At 39.3% G+C, this 17,279-nt stretch overlaps 1 protein-coding gene across 3 annotated transcripts in view; it reads right to left on the reverse strand.

The window, feature by feature from the left end:
• Positions 1–17,279, reverse strand: part of AK8 (adenylate kinase 8) — a 64,945-nt gene that overhangs the window by 37,971 nt on the left and 9,695 nt on the right. For 2 of the 3 annotated variants that reach the window (XM_036394286.2, XM_036394282.2), the window contains 6 exons: positions 14,254–14,322; positions 9,084–9,165; positions 7,513–7,584; positions 6,717–6,917; positions 3,850–3,981; positions 1,538–1,627 (listed from right to left, as the gene is read on the reverse strand). In XM_036394286.2, coding sequence (XP_036250179.1) covers positions 1,538–1,627; positions 3,850–3,981; positions 6,717–6,917; positions 7,513–7,584; positions 9,084–9,165; positions 14,254–14,322 — 646 coding nt within the window. Of the gene's footprint in view, positions 1–1,537; positions 1,628–3,849; positions 3,982–6,716; positions 6,918–7,512; positions 7,585–9,083; positions 9,166–9,262; positions 9,304–14,253; positions 14,323–17,279 lie in introns of those variants that run through there. The other variant, XM_036394287.2, reaches the window with a different exon arrangement.

The raw sequence follows: 17,279 nt of genomic DNA on the forward strand, positions 1-17,279 counted from the left end.
ATACCATGCAAGTCAGGGCTAGAGCTTAAAAGGATTTCTATGTGGGAGTTAAACTGAACTCAAAACTCAAATGTGTTTGACCACATTCAGGTCAAACCAGATCACACAGGAAGGAATTATTGGCACACCTGGAGACCCCAGAACCCCTGCACACCACACTCTGAGATCTCCTGCCTTTGAGTTCAATGCCCATTGTGGGTATCTCAAACCCAGAAAATCCTCTCCTAGATCTCTGTGCCCATTCCAGAGGACCCAGATTTCCCCTGTGAGGCTGCAGAGATTCCTGCTGTCCCTGCCCATGGCCCCAGAGCAGCTCCCAGCAGTGTGGGGCTGCTGTGAGTGCTCTGAGCTGGTGACTGAATTAGGGATAAATGCAATCCATGCACTGCAGATGGAGGTCAGAGTTAAAATCCTTTGTCCTGTAGCTTGATAAAGTGCCTGACAGAGGGATGGCACCCCCAAAGCTGCAGGCTGCCAAAGATCTTCTGGAAAAGTCCTGAATCTCTGGGTTTGCTAGCAAGGGAACCTTGATTTAAGCTCAGTTAATTTTAAAGGCTGGTGTTTCAGAGCTGTCTAATTCAGCCTCAGAATTAAGCTATTGTGCAAAAAACAAAGGAGATTTTCAAGCTTTTCACCTTACCAAATACATTTCTTCGCTAAAAATAAAGGACAACAAAGATTTCTCTTTGCTCTGGGGGGCTTTGCTCAAAATTCCATTAATACTGAAGTTTAACTGAGATTTCCCCATTTCAGCACAATTGTCTCCTGGTGTTTGTACCACTGGAAACCATCTGGGCTGTTGCCAGAAACAGCACTGAAAGTTCCTCTCCCAGGCCATGGCAATTTGGCAAAATAAACATTCTCCCACCCTCCTGCAACATGACTGCTCCTCTTTAATTCCAGATATTCTCTGATTTCCAGCACCCACCACACACAGACAAGCACATCAACTGTAGCAGACACACAGGTTTAAGCTGCTGCCCTCAGGAGCTCACAGTGTTTTTGATTTATATGAAATCCCTGCAGAACCTTCCAAAAGCAAAGTATACCCAACATTTGTCATGGCAGTCCCCTCCCACAACCAAAAATGCTGATAGAAATGAAGTACAAAGAAGCTTTATGTTTAAAATATTTCCATGAAAGCAGAGGAAACTATGGTAGTATTCTAAAAGTCAACATCCAAATATAAAATAAAACGTATTATTGTGCTTTGAAAGCAGTTTGACACAATAGTGTGCTTTAAAAACAGTTTGAACTGATTTAGATTTAATTAGAGATTAAAACATGGAATTCAGATTTCAGAATGTGCACAATAAATCTGAATTTTGCAGGAACAGTGAATATTTGCTCTGAGGATATAAAAATCCCCTTAGAAATCAAACTTCTGTAACAGAGTCCTACAAAGCCCATGGAATAAATGGAATTAATTGACTTCCAGGCTACTCTGATTAGAATCTGACCAACAAAAATTCACTCACGATTTGGTTTTGGCTACAAATTTGTAACTACAGTGTAATGAGACAACAATGTGCCCTACCTGGGCATCCACTGTCAATGTAAGGCTTAACGAGTTCTCCAAGTTTTGTGTTGTCTGCAACAGCTTCCTTTAGCAGTTGCCCACAGCAAACTAACAGGAAGGAAGAACAAAAAAGACACAAGGTTAAATTTTAAAAAGGAGGCAACAAAGCAAAGCAAAGCAAAGAACCCAGAAGCTGCATACTGGAATAAGGTCACTGAATAAAATAAAAGTTGTATGTTTTCTGAGTTTGTTGTTAGGGTTTTGTTGGGGTATTTTTGGCCAAGTAGAGTGAAAAGCAAGGAGAGTGAGGATATGGAATGAAAAAAAAAAAAAGAATGTATTTGGCAAAGAACATATTAAAAATGGAGAGAATGATATTAATCAAATATATTTCTGAAATAACAACTCAAGGGATTGCTAGTGGCTTACACTTTTTATAAACTTGTAATTACTGAATAAAGTTCCAGCTGCTGAACAGCATCTGAACCACTCTGCTGGAGGTGCAGCATAATGCTCAGTTCAGGAAGGGCCTCCCTGGATCATTTAATGATCATGTAAGGATTACATTAAAAAAAACCTGTGCTATTGCAGTATTATCATTGACTTCAAACACACACAGAACACCAGGAGATGCAGATTTCAGGTTTGAGCCAGGACAGTTGTACATTAAATATTCCTGGTTTGGCTTTGGAGGGCATTGGCTGCCCAGGTGAGGGAGGGAACCAAGACATGGAGAGGTCACACCACAGCAGAAATCTGGTTACAACTCCAATTTGGTAAAAAATATTAGCTATAGGTCCCCCTGGAGATTATTCAATTAATAATCCTAAATTGATTCCTTTTTTCCTGGAATCAATAGCACTGACAGGCCCTGCCTTTGATGGGAGAAGATGGAGCCCTTTAATCAGTTTATTGCTGTTAATGACACTGCCAGGCCAACAGGAGTGAGAACCCCCCCAGCACTGCTCCTGGGACAAAGCTGATAAAATTCAATGTTTAAGTGACAATTTGAACAGTCACCAGTTGTCCTGGAGAAGCAAATTCATATTAATAATAAATAGTGTAAAAAACACAACAGAAACTCAGTGCACAGACCCCAGTCTAAGACACCTAATGAGTACACACCTAAATTCAATCCAATTCATGAGACTATTGAAATATAGATTTAAATTTTTGAGTCTGAGCTTCAAGCCCAATGGCCTAATAGAAATTAAGTGTATGCTGAATATTATTCTGAAAAATTATGGTATTCCAACTCTGTATTAAATACTTAATTCTTCTAATATTTGGGTTATAGAACACTTAAAACAAAATTCAACATATGGGTAAAGCACTGGTAATGATTTTTAATAAAAAGAGCTGCAACTCTCTCATATTGTAGTTACTTTAGAAAAAAAATGCAAATTTTGACCTAGATGGAACACTATGAAACCTGCAGTTTTAGAAAAAAGAGTTGAAAAAATTCAAAAGGACAAGAACAAAATTATTTTAATATATTAAAGCATGTTTTGTTTTCTTTAAGACAATTACACAATTAATAAAAATACAGCTTTGAAAAAATCTACAAATATTTCATTTTTCACGTGATATTTTAAACTACAGCAATGGCAGAATAATTGACAGCAGAAATATTCTATTAAAACTGCCTTTTGCTTAACTAACATGATGTGACTAATCAGCAAATTTTACAGTTACCAGACATTTGTTTAAAATAATTTATGGCCACTCCACTGTTAGAAGACACTACAGAACATGGAAAATACTGCACTGATCCTCACCAAGCTGCACTTTTATATACACAGAACTTTTTAACATTTAAATGTTAATCATGAACAAGTCTCATGCAGAATTTTTTGGTCTTCCTTGACAGAAGAAAGATGATGCACTTTTAACTAATTCCTTCATTTTCTCACACATTACTGGAGCTGTGCAGAGCCTGAGACCTCACTAAAGTTCAGAGTGAATTCTATTTTAAAAGTGCCCCAATTTTGGTCAGAGAGCTGAAACTGAAATCATTACTCCTGATCCACTGATCCACAGAAGAATTCAGAGCACTGCAGGAGTCTAACAATAGAAAAATACAGATGTAAAAGGTATAAAAAGTGATGAAATGATGACTAAAAAAACCTTAGAGCTGGTTTGTCACAGAATATATACGTGGTTTACACTTCTTCATTCAGATACTTTTCAGTTCTCTCAAAAGAAATGACATCCACAGCAACGGACAAAGAGAGACATTTTATAAGCAGGTAAGACAGACAGCAAAAGATGAAAGATCAAAAAGAGAGAAAGGGGGAATTGAGCAAAGTGCACGTTTACTGAGAACTTACTGTTGACAACATGGTATTTCTGAGCTATTAGTGCTGCCTGCAGGCTCTTCCCACTGCCTGGGGGGCCAAGGAAGAGAATCCGGGGCGTGAAGGGGGCAGCAGATCGGTGCCGGGTTTGGACAAAGGCAAGAACTGCAGCAGGGGAGAACGGCAAACAATTAACTCATTTCTATTAAAAACAGAAATACGATCATTGATTAACTACTCTCTTAAAGGCAAAAGATTAACCCATTTCTTTAAAAAATGTAATCATTCATTAACTGCTCTCTTCTCTTAATAGAATGTTGATCATGGTTTATTTTGTCACTGAACATCCAGACTCTGCACCCGAAATCAGGACACTGATATAAAAGTGTCCTGTCAGCAATTTACTTTGAGAGGCATTTTAGAAATCTCACTATCATTACACTCCTCTGTCTTTCATCAGTGCCTGTCAAACCATTTTAAAGAGCAGATTCAATTAATAATTGCTCTCTTACCATGTTGTTTTTAGCAGAAGTAATTTTTGCTTGATAGCTACAATTTTACCATGCAAATTATAGAGGGCTGTAATTACATTTAATACTTTCTGCAGTTTCTGAACAAATATTTAAGTGTAAAAACGCGGGATGTTAAATTAATGACATTTATCCAGCTGTGTGTGATTAAGACTCCTAATTACAATATTATAGACTTGTAGCACAGTGTGTCATGACACTGCTCAGCCTTGACAACACAGAACTGAGGGTGGATGTTTTATTCTTTTACCCATCCTTTTTGTGTAACTTGTAAAGAATATTTGAGCTTCTCTGCCTGATTCCACCCATTTGCTGGACACAATCCTCCTAAATTTTGCTTCAAGCAGGAAATAGCACCTTCAGGTCAACCTGCAGGTTTGCAAAGACCAGGGGACATGTGAAGCATCATCAGCACTGCCACATTATAGAGGCCTGGACTTGGTTACACTCCCAAAAGAGAACCTGAGAGATCACCAAGAATCCAAAAGATGTCACAGCACTGGCAGTGAGGACAAAACTGGGATTGTATTTGGACATAGCCATGGCCATTTGATGGTTGAGAATGCCAGAGAAGGGAGCAGCCCAAGCCATACTTGTGACATCTTTTGGCTTTTCCAGGGATCAGTCAAATGCCAAAGTTAAACTTTCTGGTTGGCCATGACCAAAGCAGCAAGGACACATCTGCACAGCTCTGATTCCCCTGGGATTGCAGTGGGTGCACCTAAAGGTGAGCCCAGATCAGCTGCAGCCTCTCAGTTTTTGTGAGATCTTCAGTTCCAATGAGAGACTCTCTAAAGAGTCCTTGCAATAAAAAAAGAATTTTAGTCTGAGGAATAGGACAAGCTTAAACGTGACTGTCTGTATGAGTCATAAGCTAAATTAAAAAGCACAAAAGGATTGGTGGGGAACATCTTGAGGATCAGGATTTTAGGAGCCATTGCCAATGCATTGCTCTGTACCAACAATTTTTCAGGGAACCCTTCCTTAGATGCTTTGGTATGATTAGAAAATATTTTCTAATAAAGAAACACCTCCAGCAAACTCCAATTTCTACATAGCAGCCCTAAAATATGGAGAAATTAAAACTGCAGCCCCATGGGATTGTACCCATCCCTTCCTGCAGTGCTGGGGTCCTGCACTGGCTCTCATTCCCACATCAGGGCAGCACCAGCTGCATTCAGTTCACAGCATTTTATAATTGTGTGAAACAACCCACAATACTGCTCATTTTTATGAGAGCGCTCTTTTTTTTTTTTTTTTAATTTTAGCTGGGGCAATAAAAATCTAAACAAAAAACCTGGAAAATCCTACTAGAAAATAGTGTTTGCTGCATGGCTTCCTAAACCCTGAGTATCAGCTACCCAAGCAGTGCTCCATTTATTCTGAACATTTTCCACAACCCAGTGTATTGAAAAGCACAAACATTACAGGCAAAGCACCCTGCTTACAAATGATGCTTAATTTGCAGTAAATAACCAAGTTAATTAGGAGTAATGATCCCCTAGACAGTCTCCACATCTAATTATTCTTTAAAAAAAATCTGGCTGCTTGATGCCCTGCAGAAAAAAGATCTAGAGAGGATTTTTTCATTCCAGTTTTCAATTTATCTCACTACATTATTAATTAATAATAATTAATATTCAGGCACTCACATTTTTATTTACAATTCAAGGCATGAATTCTTTATGAATGATGATATGAACTTTTAAATTTAATTAAGTAATTTAGAGGTAATTAATGTGGAAATTCAGAATATAAACTTCCTACTTGTTTATCTTAAAAGTGCAGCACTTGTTATTAAAAAAAAAAGACCTTTTTGAGATGCAAAATTACTGGGATATAAGAGATCATCTGCAGACTGACAGCTACAAAGTACATCAATTGGTCTTTCTGGCAGTTTCCTTATTCTCTTCTAGAAGGATCAACATTAAAAGTCAGATTGCATTACAGTCAAGCAAAGGCAAACAAGAACAGGAAAGCTCCCAGCACAAACAGCTTTTAAACAATGAAATGTTCCCAGCTTTGAACTACTCCTCCTTGTTGTTCTCAGACTTTGGAAGGTACTGGCCCTCTGGGAGATGAACAATTGAGCCACAGGGCTCCCTTTTAGAAGAGACACTCACAGAAATGATGGTGACATTTGCTCCACTGACTCAGCTCTTCCTTGGTAGGGCTGTGAGCTGAGCATTTCCAGTTATCTGCACTTACTCCAGTAAAATCATTACCAGGAACAGCCAAAACGCTGCTCTGGAGAGAGCACAACTCAGCTGGGAGCCATCTGTGTTGCCTAATCCTACAAAAGGGACTCCAAGAGCCAGGAACCAGCCCTCAAACAGGACCCGCTCCACCTGCCACAGAACACAAATTTACCCTGTGAGAGAACATCCACCGAGGGCTGGTCTGCATTGATGGATTTCAGAACTTTCTGGTAGATGTGGAAAATCTCAGGGAAGTTTCTGTGATATTCCAGCAGCTTCTTGGACACCTCCTGCTCAGAGAGATCTTCTGGTTTCACCAACCTCTCCTGCACCAGGGGGTCACTTGGCCAGTCAAAGGTTGTGTGGAAAACCTCTGCAGGAAACATGGTTAGGAGCTAAGAGCATGAATTAACAGATCTGTAATTAAGAATGTCCCTCTTAATTCCACTCCTCAGAACATCCAACCTGATTTTTTTTATTGAGCAATTGCAGGATTTTATCTCGTGATGGATGATTGATGATAAAACTCAACAGACAATACAGAGCTGAGTTGATTTGACAGTTTATTTTATTTAATAGAAATGGTTTTATTTAACCTAATGGAAATGATTTTATTTACCCTAAAAGCACCCCTGCACCTCAGAAACAAAGCAGGACCTAGCAGATATGGACAGGAAAATTATAAACTCATATGGACAGATCTAACCTTTAAATATTCTGTATTGCCATAGTCCACTGTTTGCAGGCTCAATCCTGAGCTTTTTATTTCCCTGTATTTTATTGGCACTGAAAATAAAGCAATGTCAACAAATACCACTTCCAAACAGCTGAAATTTATAATTACAAATTCCTACTAGTTCTTAAAGGGATCCCATTTAAATTTTAACCCCATCAGTAGTACTACAACGTTTCTGAGACCAAGAAACACTGCAGTGTGCAGGGGAGGTGAGGAACAAACAATACTGCACCTTGTGTGAGGGGATCAAGCCTTTTCCCACCACTCCTCTCAAACAGCACAGTGTCTGGGGCATAGAGCATAACTAGGCAACACAAAGGGAAAAAGGAGAAAAAATTTAAAAGTGTAGCTCTTGTTAATAATTTGCTTTATTCCCTGTAAGTGTTCAGATGTATCCTAATATTAAAGGTGGCTGAATTTATCTTGAGCATATTTCCTTTCCCAGCATTCTCCCCGCAAATATTTTACTCCACTTTTAATCAGAATTTTGCTTCACCTACTAAACAATACAGTGGGATAAAATATCCATGAATCCAGTACCCATGGGCACTAACTGTCCCCATTATCCAAAAAACATCACCAGCAGCAATAAAGCATTGTCTCTGGAGCCTCAGACAGAAGTTCCCACTGAACACTCGAGACTGATTCTCTTCTATACACAAAGATAACTTTTCACCCAGGTTCTTTGGTGGTGAGACCAGTGAAACTGATTATTTTAATATATAAAAAAGTGTTCCAGCTTGATTAGAAAGCATCAAAAGAGGAAGAACCTGTCAGCTCCCTGGGTTGCTTTTGGCTAATCATCCTTGCAGTTAAACACTGTAATTTAATTACTATTTTCAGTGCATTTGATTACAGGTTTCAAACAAGTTCTTTTTATGACTTTCTTCTTTGTATTAAATGGCTTTTTCAGGCACTTTTCTCCCTATTAAGGTACTCACACAGAGTAAATCTCATCTCCTCTCAATCTTCTTTTTGATTAACTAGACAGACTGAGTTGTAAGATTCTCATTCAGGTCTTGGTGGCACAGATATAATTGTGAGCAAAACTCAACTTCAGATGTTATTAGGTATATTAAAAATACATGCAAGTACTAGACATTAAACATTTTTGCCTAACTCTACTGCAGTGATTCTGAGTTCTTCATTTACAGTTGAATATCATCCAAATCAAATCCAAAGTGACAATTCATCAAGTTGGATAAATTCTGTTCACTGGCAAGCTCTGAATTTATCATTTCACACTGCATTCCACACAATTGTAGTAATTTTTTATATTCTAAGTAGGTGCTTTAACTATAATTTAGGACAAGTGGCTTCTCCTGTATGGCAAGGGCAGCTGTCAAGGTCTGTAAAACATTCCACCCCAAACCAGCCAGAATCCAGCCCCACTCTGAAAAGTCAAGCTTAAAATCATCATGTTTCCACTTCACTTGGTGAAGTTTACATTCCCTAATTCAACAGAAGCATAAATTTGTGTTTAGCACATGAGGAACTGGTTTAGTCTGAGGATAAAAGCTGATTTTTAGAGATGGAAGTCAGGAGCAAAGCCACTTTTAGCTGCTCAAACCCTCTTGGTGTAGGGTCTGGAATTTACAGAGCTCTGACATGGAAGGAGAAAAGGCTGTGAAAGACAGGGCTTAAAATCTCCCAGGTTACCTCAGACTTTCAACCCTACTGAAATATTGTGCTCTCTGGTGACTGTCTCCAGCATTGGTATTGAATTTATTGAGGATTTGTTGAGACAAACCCTTCCAGTCTTTCCTGCTGGATGCAATCACACACAAACCTTGTGCTGCTTACCAACATGCCTAGGAAAAATGCCAGATGATTGCAGCATCCATGCCTGCTCCTGGTTTTCAGGGAAGCCTTCCAAAATCCATCCCTATTGAACAAAAACATGAAACAGTTATTGATCCTGGAAGAGAAAAAAAAACCCCAAAATTCATACTAAATCTCAGTGCTGTTTACACAGAAATTACCTCATTCTGATCTTCCCACAGCACAGTATTTCTCATGGATGCTTGTGAGAGAAGAAAGCAAACATGGAGCACTGATACTTTTGTGAAATGCATGCACTGATTCCACTGCCACACAGCAATGGGAACTTACACATTGTAGCAATGATTTTTTTTTTCATATTTCAATCTTAAAAATAAAAACAAACCAACTTCCATCTCAAATAAAAACAACCCAAAACAATTTCTACAGTTTTGAAATATTCAAAAGGATACCAGCGCACACTGTGTGTATATATATAAAAAAAAAGGAGCTAAACAAATCTAAAGACAGATTTAATGCCAAGAATACTGAGGAAAATATGCATGCTTTCATTATTTTCTTAAATTATACAGGAAAACTCACAGTAATGGAACCAGCGTTCCCAGAGCTAATGAAGCAACAGAGCAAAAGAAAGAAAAAAGAAAAAAGAGCTTTTTGCTCCCTTAAGTCCTTGTTATAGCCAGCTAAGTGTTGGATTGAGCATCTTTAAAAAAACATTTACGGATCTGTGAAATACCGACGGAGAGCTGCAGCCTCACTCAGTTCTTGTCTGATGCAGTATTTGAAATCTAATCCACTTCCCAGGCTCACATCTGAATCTTCTGAACTCTCCCTAATTTACCTGGCAGCTGCCTGACCACACAAGTCCTTGCTGTTCTATCCCACCCCTCCAAATAACTTTGTGATTCCTCAGGAAATCTGGGAGCCATCTTTGTGCTGAAATAAAGGAGATATTTTTAATATTGCATTAGCTGGCAATCATTCTCAGCTCCCATATAAATCTGGTGCTCTGTCAGGGTGGGGTCCAAAGGTTCTCCAAGTATTTCAGGGAAATCTATCTCCAGGACTTCTGTGGGAGGGAATGGGCCATTCCAATTACACAAGAAAATAGAGCAGATTATTTAAAATTCCTTAATTAGCCTGGTTTCAGGAAGATGTCATCCTGCTGACAGATGTAGAAAATACAAGACTCAAGTAACTGCAAGCCATTTTTGCCACTCCCAGTGTTTGCTCTGCCAAATTAGAATGAACCACTGGCTAAGGTCACACAGGTGCTGAGAAATCAATTTATCCCTTGAGACTTGCAGAAGGCAAAGCTGAACAATGTTTGTAGTGCTATGCCAGGAACTTCAGCACTAGTTTGGAATATACTGTGTGCAAAATATATATATATATAGGGCCAGATCTTCTAGGGAGAAATGGCATCTGAGGCCTGATGGCAAATAAATCAATGCCAATTTACAAAGACTACAAATCTGGCTTGTTTTCTCCACTCTGAGTGCAACATTTTTGGAAACTATAACAAAACAAATTAAAAAAAAAAAAACAAACAAAAATTGCCCTACAAAACCTGAGGTCACTACTGCTTGTGGCTCAAATCACATAATGTGCAACAGGCAGTAAACACAATACTATAACAATAACCAATCCATACTTTTAACAGTCCACAGCAAACTTCATGAGGTTTACACACAAATTTCAAAGGTCCTTAAAACAGGCAATAAGCAATTTTATAGTGAAAATTTTGGGCTATTCAGGAAAACAAAGCTCAATAAATAGCTCCCTGCAGAAAATATATTTTGAAGGCATTAAACAAATGCAAAACCAACACACATTACAAAAACAGTGAGCATTTTGGAGCTGATTTCCAAAGGTCTCTGAGTTGCAGGGTATCAGTCAGTCCCTAATTAGAATATATTATCCATCTACTTGACACTTCAGTGAAATGTCTATTCCAGCACAGAGCTGCAGCTTTGTTCAGAACAGGTTTATTGATATTCTGCTGCACTGCCTCTCCATACCCCCAGTGGCTCGGTTCTGTTTTATCACACATCAAAAAGGCCGTATGCTCAGGGCACCCCATGCACAGCTCAGAGCTGGAGGTCTGAACAGCTGCAAGTAGTGTGCTATCACAGGAGGGACAAGCTCCAAGCAGATGTCACAGATAAAATAAAAAAAAAAGAAAAAAAAAAAAGGAAAAAAAAAAAAAGAGTGGAAAGGGAGTGTGGCTTGGGAACGGAGCAAGAGGAAGAAGGCACAGCAGAGCAAGACCTGACTTAAAATATGCCTATCATGCTTTATGCAAACATTGGTCTTTTTTTGCCCTCCTGACTGTCATTAAAGTGTAATTAAGAACTTCACATGATGAATTTGTTTCTTTAAGAAGCCATCTTTTTTGGTTCTTGACAGTAGTAACCTTCTATCCAGGCATGGATTGCGCCCTAGTTCTGTCAGTGGAGTAAGGTGTAAAGATGTTTTAAACAAGTTCCATTCTTCTCAGAAAACAGAAAATGTGGTGAACAGGCAGATTCTCTCCCTGGATAAATCTTTGTAAATCACTTTCTTTGCATGGATTTTCACAGAGAAAACATTATTACCTTTAGCTACCAAGGTAAAACACAACAGCACCAACTGAGGTAAAACTCAACAGCACCAATTGAGGTAAAACCAAACAGAGCAAATCAAGGTAAAACCGAACAGGACCAATTGAGGTAAAACCAAACAGAGCCAATCAAGGTAAAACTAAACAGAACCAATCAAGGTAATACCAAACAGAGCCAATCAAGGTAAAACCGAACAGGACCAATTGAGGTAAAACCAAACAGAGCCAATCAAGGTAATACCAAACAGAGCCATTGTTCTCTTTGCCTTCCCTTTCAAAAGCAGCCACAAAAAATACCAGTCTCAACTCATTCTGCCACTCTGTGTGTGACTCACTGGCCTAAGCTTGGTTTTTAAAGATTCTAACCCTCCAGGAAGGTGGCTCAGCTCTCTCTCAAACACATCCTGAGCAATCTCTCTCCACTCCATGAATTCCCAGCAGTCAGAGGGGCTGCAACCAAGATGTGCTAACCCTGCAAGATGAAAATTCTCTGTATCAGCCTCACAAGTGCCAGGCTCTAACATAATGCCTGCAATAAGTTTCCTGTGTGTGCTGCAAGACCTCCCCACCTGATCCCTCACAGTCCTGACTAGGTTTGTGTTACAAGAACACATAACACAGGGCCTCAGCAGAGCTGTTGATCAATAAAAATGTTCTCCTTAGAGAATGCCAGTGACATCTATAAACCTGTGAGTGTCAAAACAACGGCACAAAAAATCCTCTATTCCTACTGTCAGTGGGATGAAAGCTGCACAATTAATGCCAAGGCAATGACACCACAAGGAGAAATAAAACAAACAGCTGGTGGTACTGTGGTCCAACATGCTGCTCCTAATCTGTGAACATTTTCAGTGAAAACATGCTGACTCATATTTTGAAAGAAATGGCATAAATCTGGTCAGTGATGTAAAAACCCTACAGCATTAATTCTACTTTGAGTTACACACACAAAATATTACACATAAAATGCACAGATCCCCTTTCAAAGGAGAAAATAATTTGTGGTCACTATCTATCTATTATAATTTGTGGTATCTATCTATTAATGTAAACATTTGTAAATGGTATCTATTAATGTAAAAATAATGTAAACCTTTTTAACAACCTTTGAAAAACAAATAATGTGCTTTTTCCTAAAACCAGATGAAACCTCAGCTGGGTTGATTACATCCACTCCATTCCTGCTGAATGTCAGGGAAGCTGCATAAAGGATTTTTTCCCCTCTGGTTCTGTAAGACACCCAGCACTGATTCAGTGCTGCAGGTGACAACAACAGGAACATAAAATGCAGGCAGGACTCTTTGCAGCTGTTAGCATTTTAACCACCTTGTCACCTTACTCATACATGACCTAATACTTAAAATAACTCACTGAGAGACCCATCCCTCATTACTGACAGGAGAACTAAAGCCATGCCAACAATTATAGAAAGCACAGGGAAAAAAAAAAAAGGAAAATAAGGTGGATGCAGCCTGTGGAGAGTGATGGATTTTGCTTGTACACTGACAGTAAAACTCACGTTAACAAACACTGGGAAAAGTACCTCCTGAAAGCATATGTTCTTCTAATCAGGGAAAGAGACCTATGTGAAAAAACTAGCATTTTTGAGAGGTTTTAGAGCTCTTGTTATAAAAGAACTAAAAATACCACACAAATGAACAGGACAGTATACCATGTGTGGTTTTAAACAGGTTCTCCTGCCAGCTGAAGGGCCTAAGTCCTATGTGGATATATTACAAATAAAAAAAAAATATATTGAGTTCTACCAGATATATAATCTGGAGTGCTAAGTAACTATAATGAGATAAAATGAAGTAAAATAGCTCAGCTAAAAAGACCTTCAAGGAAAACCAGACAGACCCATATCATTCAAGCACAGTGAACAGCAACACAAAGTTTAATTCTACTTTGCAAAGTCAACATTAATAGGTCAATTATAGAGTAAGGTCTGCAGTGTTTTATGAAGAAAAGTTGATACTATCTAGGATTTCTGCAAATCCCTTTACTTTTTCTTTCTAAGGATCAAAAAATCATTGTTTCAGTCTCCCAGATGATGAAACATGGAGCAAGAAACACAGTATGCCACAGATCTGAACACAACTAAACCCATTCAAGCTAAGAGTGAAAATATTAATTATTACCCAGAAGACAATACATTCAAATGCAGTGTTTCCTAACACAGGGAGAAAAAAGAGACAGAACCGGAAATAAAACTGAAATTAGTAACGTTAAGACTCTTTTCCTCAAGAAGAGCCAAAAACCTTAACAATATTGATTTCTATCTATTTTCTGTTTATCTTTTTTGTCCACTCCATCTCTGCCAGTTGCCCCAGGCAATCAACAAAGCTCTGCTTGTTCAGCCTTTGATCATCTCCGTGCTGGAAGATTAGCATATGCATACTCTCATCCTCCCCTTTATCCTGTTAATAAAGCTCCAAACTCCCTCCGCTGATGTTCAAGAAAGCAACTGGCTCGGGAGCCCCGATGATTTGCCCCCATTCCCTGCTCTGCTCAGGACTTGGAATGCTAAATACCAGGCACGAGTTGTGTAAGTGCTTATCCAGCAGCCCTCTGAGGAGCAATTCTTACTTGTTTGATGCAGTCCACGTTTGACAGACGTTCCTGGATCAGATTGGCCCAAAGCGCGTTGGGAATTTTCTAAAGAAAGAACAAAAAAAAAAACAAAAAACCAGAAAAAAAAAAAAGGGCTGAATATTCACAATCGAGTTCAAAAGGAATTTTACCATGCAGGCACTGTTGTGGTTAAAGGTGAAGTGAGATGTCTTCTTGGAAATAAAGAAATAAATAATTCTGCGCGAGTCGCGGGTCATTAACATGAGTTAATGACCAAGAGTTAATAAGGGCACAAAAATCAGTGTTAAAGGGAAGCTGAGCACAGAGCATGAATATCCATGGGGGTTTTGCACACTGGCATGAAAGCAGTGCCAAGTTCTGCACACTGACACACACATTGGACATCAGACCTGCAAAGGGATCCGGAAGAACATCACATCCACAAATCATCCTTTTAACCACGAGGATCTGACCCCTGACTGCCCCAGTGACAGAGGGCTCAGCATCAGGGACCTGCCAGCTCTCAGTGACACAAACAGAACCTCAGACACTGAGCAAACAACACAGAGTCTGATTTTCAGGAGGTTTGTTTCATAGCTTCAAGTAATTCTCAACATCCAAAAGCTTTATTTAAAATGTATTTTGCAGTTGAACTTGGTTTCGTTTTAAACTCAGGACTGTGGAATGGGATGGAAACTGCATCTGTGACTAGTTCTGTGACTGCTGCTTTGCCCATCTCTAGAGATGTTTTGTAAGAAGGTAATGGCTATGTGACAGAAGAACAACGTTCCTATGGTCAGCACCCCTCAACATTTCTTCCATTATATTTGATTTCCTAACAAGAAATCAGCAATACTCTCCTTTCCTTCTAGAAAGAATTTGTTCCACTATCCTGTTAATTTAGGCTTTCATTTTATGCTGAACTTGGTTAAACTCTGAGTCAGCCAGTTTAACTCGAAGTCTAAACTTCTGTCCATGCAGCTCATGACAGCCAATAATAATTTCAACAGATGCCTTATTTCTTCTCTCATTATTGGTAAATGAATACTCAGAAAAAACAAAACAAGCCTGCAATCAGATTCTCTACCTCCCAGTTAAAATAAATTATCTTTCACTTAACAATGTGAGCTTGACTCTCTGTTCCCTTTAGTTCCATATCCTGTGGCTTCTCATGTCTTTTTCCTAATCACTTTGAAGGGTATAAACCTAAAAATGAGTATTTCTATAGGCTGGGAGAGGTAGATAGGGCAGGAATCAGATGCCTGTTTGTATTCAAGATAATATTTCAACATATTTTTCCAATCTACATATTTTTTCCAATCTACATATTTTTTTCCAATCTAATTGCCACTAATTGTTAATAATTAGACAATTGTCTTTTAATGAGACAATTAATTACATTGATCAACTATAATACATAGTTGATAATTACATGATCAACTAATCCTGGGACTCATGGCATCTGGAAAAAACATTCCTTGGAGCAACTCCTTTGAACTTCAATTCATACAATGAGAAAAATCTGGCTGATGATGTGGGAAGATTTCATAAAATCATCTTCACTAGACGATGAAACAATTTCACAAGGGGTGGTGGAAATGGTGCTTGGAAGGAGGGTGGAGAAAGTGCTCCAGCACACACAGCAGAGCCCAGGTGGCCCGGGCAGGCAGGGTTTGCTTTTGTTTATCTCTTTTGTCCCCGGCTCTCAGTGCCTCTCCTCACATCAGCCAGCACTGGGGCAGGTAGCAGAGCAGGAGGGAAGGAAATTGCTGGTTTTGCTGAGAGCCAGCAGGTCCCCAGGGTGCTTTGTCAGAGCCTCCTGCAGCCCCTGTCACCTTGCAAAGGGGCACCATGCTGCTGCCAGGGACAGCCAGGACCTGCCTGCTCCTTTCATGTGTCATGTCAAAGCAGGCTGCTCGCTGCTGGGGGCTGCTCTGCTCTGCCCTGCCAAACCAATTTACACCAAATTTATCCTCCCTTCTCTCCGTGCAGTGCTGTTCTCACTGCTGCCTTTGGAGTGGGGTTTGCTGCACAAACCCAGCCAAGGACACACATTCAGGTATTTCAGTGTTTTAGCTCCTTCTGCTCTCTGTGGCTCCATTCCAGTCTCATTTCCTGGGCAGTTTTTTCCCCCACTGAGCAGTGGCCTACAAAATCATTTTCAATAGGCTGCTTGCAGAATGCCTAATTATTCCACTAGAAATCAGGATATCTGGTACATATCAGGCAGCCCATTTATAATTTATCTCTCATAAACACATAAATATATATGGTGAGCCTGGGAGATGGGATTGCACTTCCCAGGAATCTGCAATAATGGACAGTGACACACATTTGGTAACAGCCAAACCACACCTTGCCCACAGAGCTGTCCCAACACTCAGAGCAGGTAAAGGAAAAAATGCTGTGGGATTTTGGTCAGGTTCAGAACACTTTTCTACCCACGCTGGTTTAATCACTATTTCCATATTTGCTGAAAAACTGGACCACTCATGATTCATTTTAAATATTCCATGTTATTTCAGGAACATCAATTTCCATGCCTGGTCTAATCAGAGTTGTATTTCATTCCCCTTTCATAAAATTCCCACACTTTTTTTGTAGGGCAGCTTTTTCAGTAGGCATTTTTCTTGGAAGTTTTGGATATATTTGCTCTGAAAACAGCCTCAGCTAAAAATTTCCAGCTTCTCCAAATTGGCACCTTGGAGAGAACAGCAATCAAGTTTGAAGAAATTTACTTTAGAATCCTGAGTATCATGAATGTTTAGACTTGGTGTGTTCAGATAAATACACATGAAAGGCTGGTCTTTTTTGGATACACAAACCTGGAACGGTTTCTTTTTGTTCCTTCAGAGTGGCTTACCCTGGAACAGATTGAAATGCTGACCATGCCTTGGATCTTGATTTTTTCTCTTCTATTTTATTTCTTTTTAAAAAGCACAGGGACGTGACACAACTCTGGAGCAGTTTGAAGTTATTAGGTGCTATGCAAACACCTTTACTGCAATTTAGTGCAGCATGAAGAGCACACCCATCCCACA

This window comes from Molothrus ater, chromosome 20, assembly GCF_012460135.2.
Source record: "Molothrus ater isolate BHLD 08-10-18 breed brown headed cowbird chromosome 20, BPBGC_Mater_1.1, whole genome shotgun sequence".
In the NCBI taxonomy this organism is placed as follows: Eukaryota; Metazoa; Chordata; class Aves; order Passeriformes; family Icteridae; genus Molothrus; species Molothrus ater.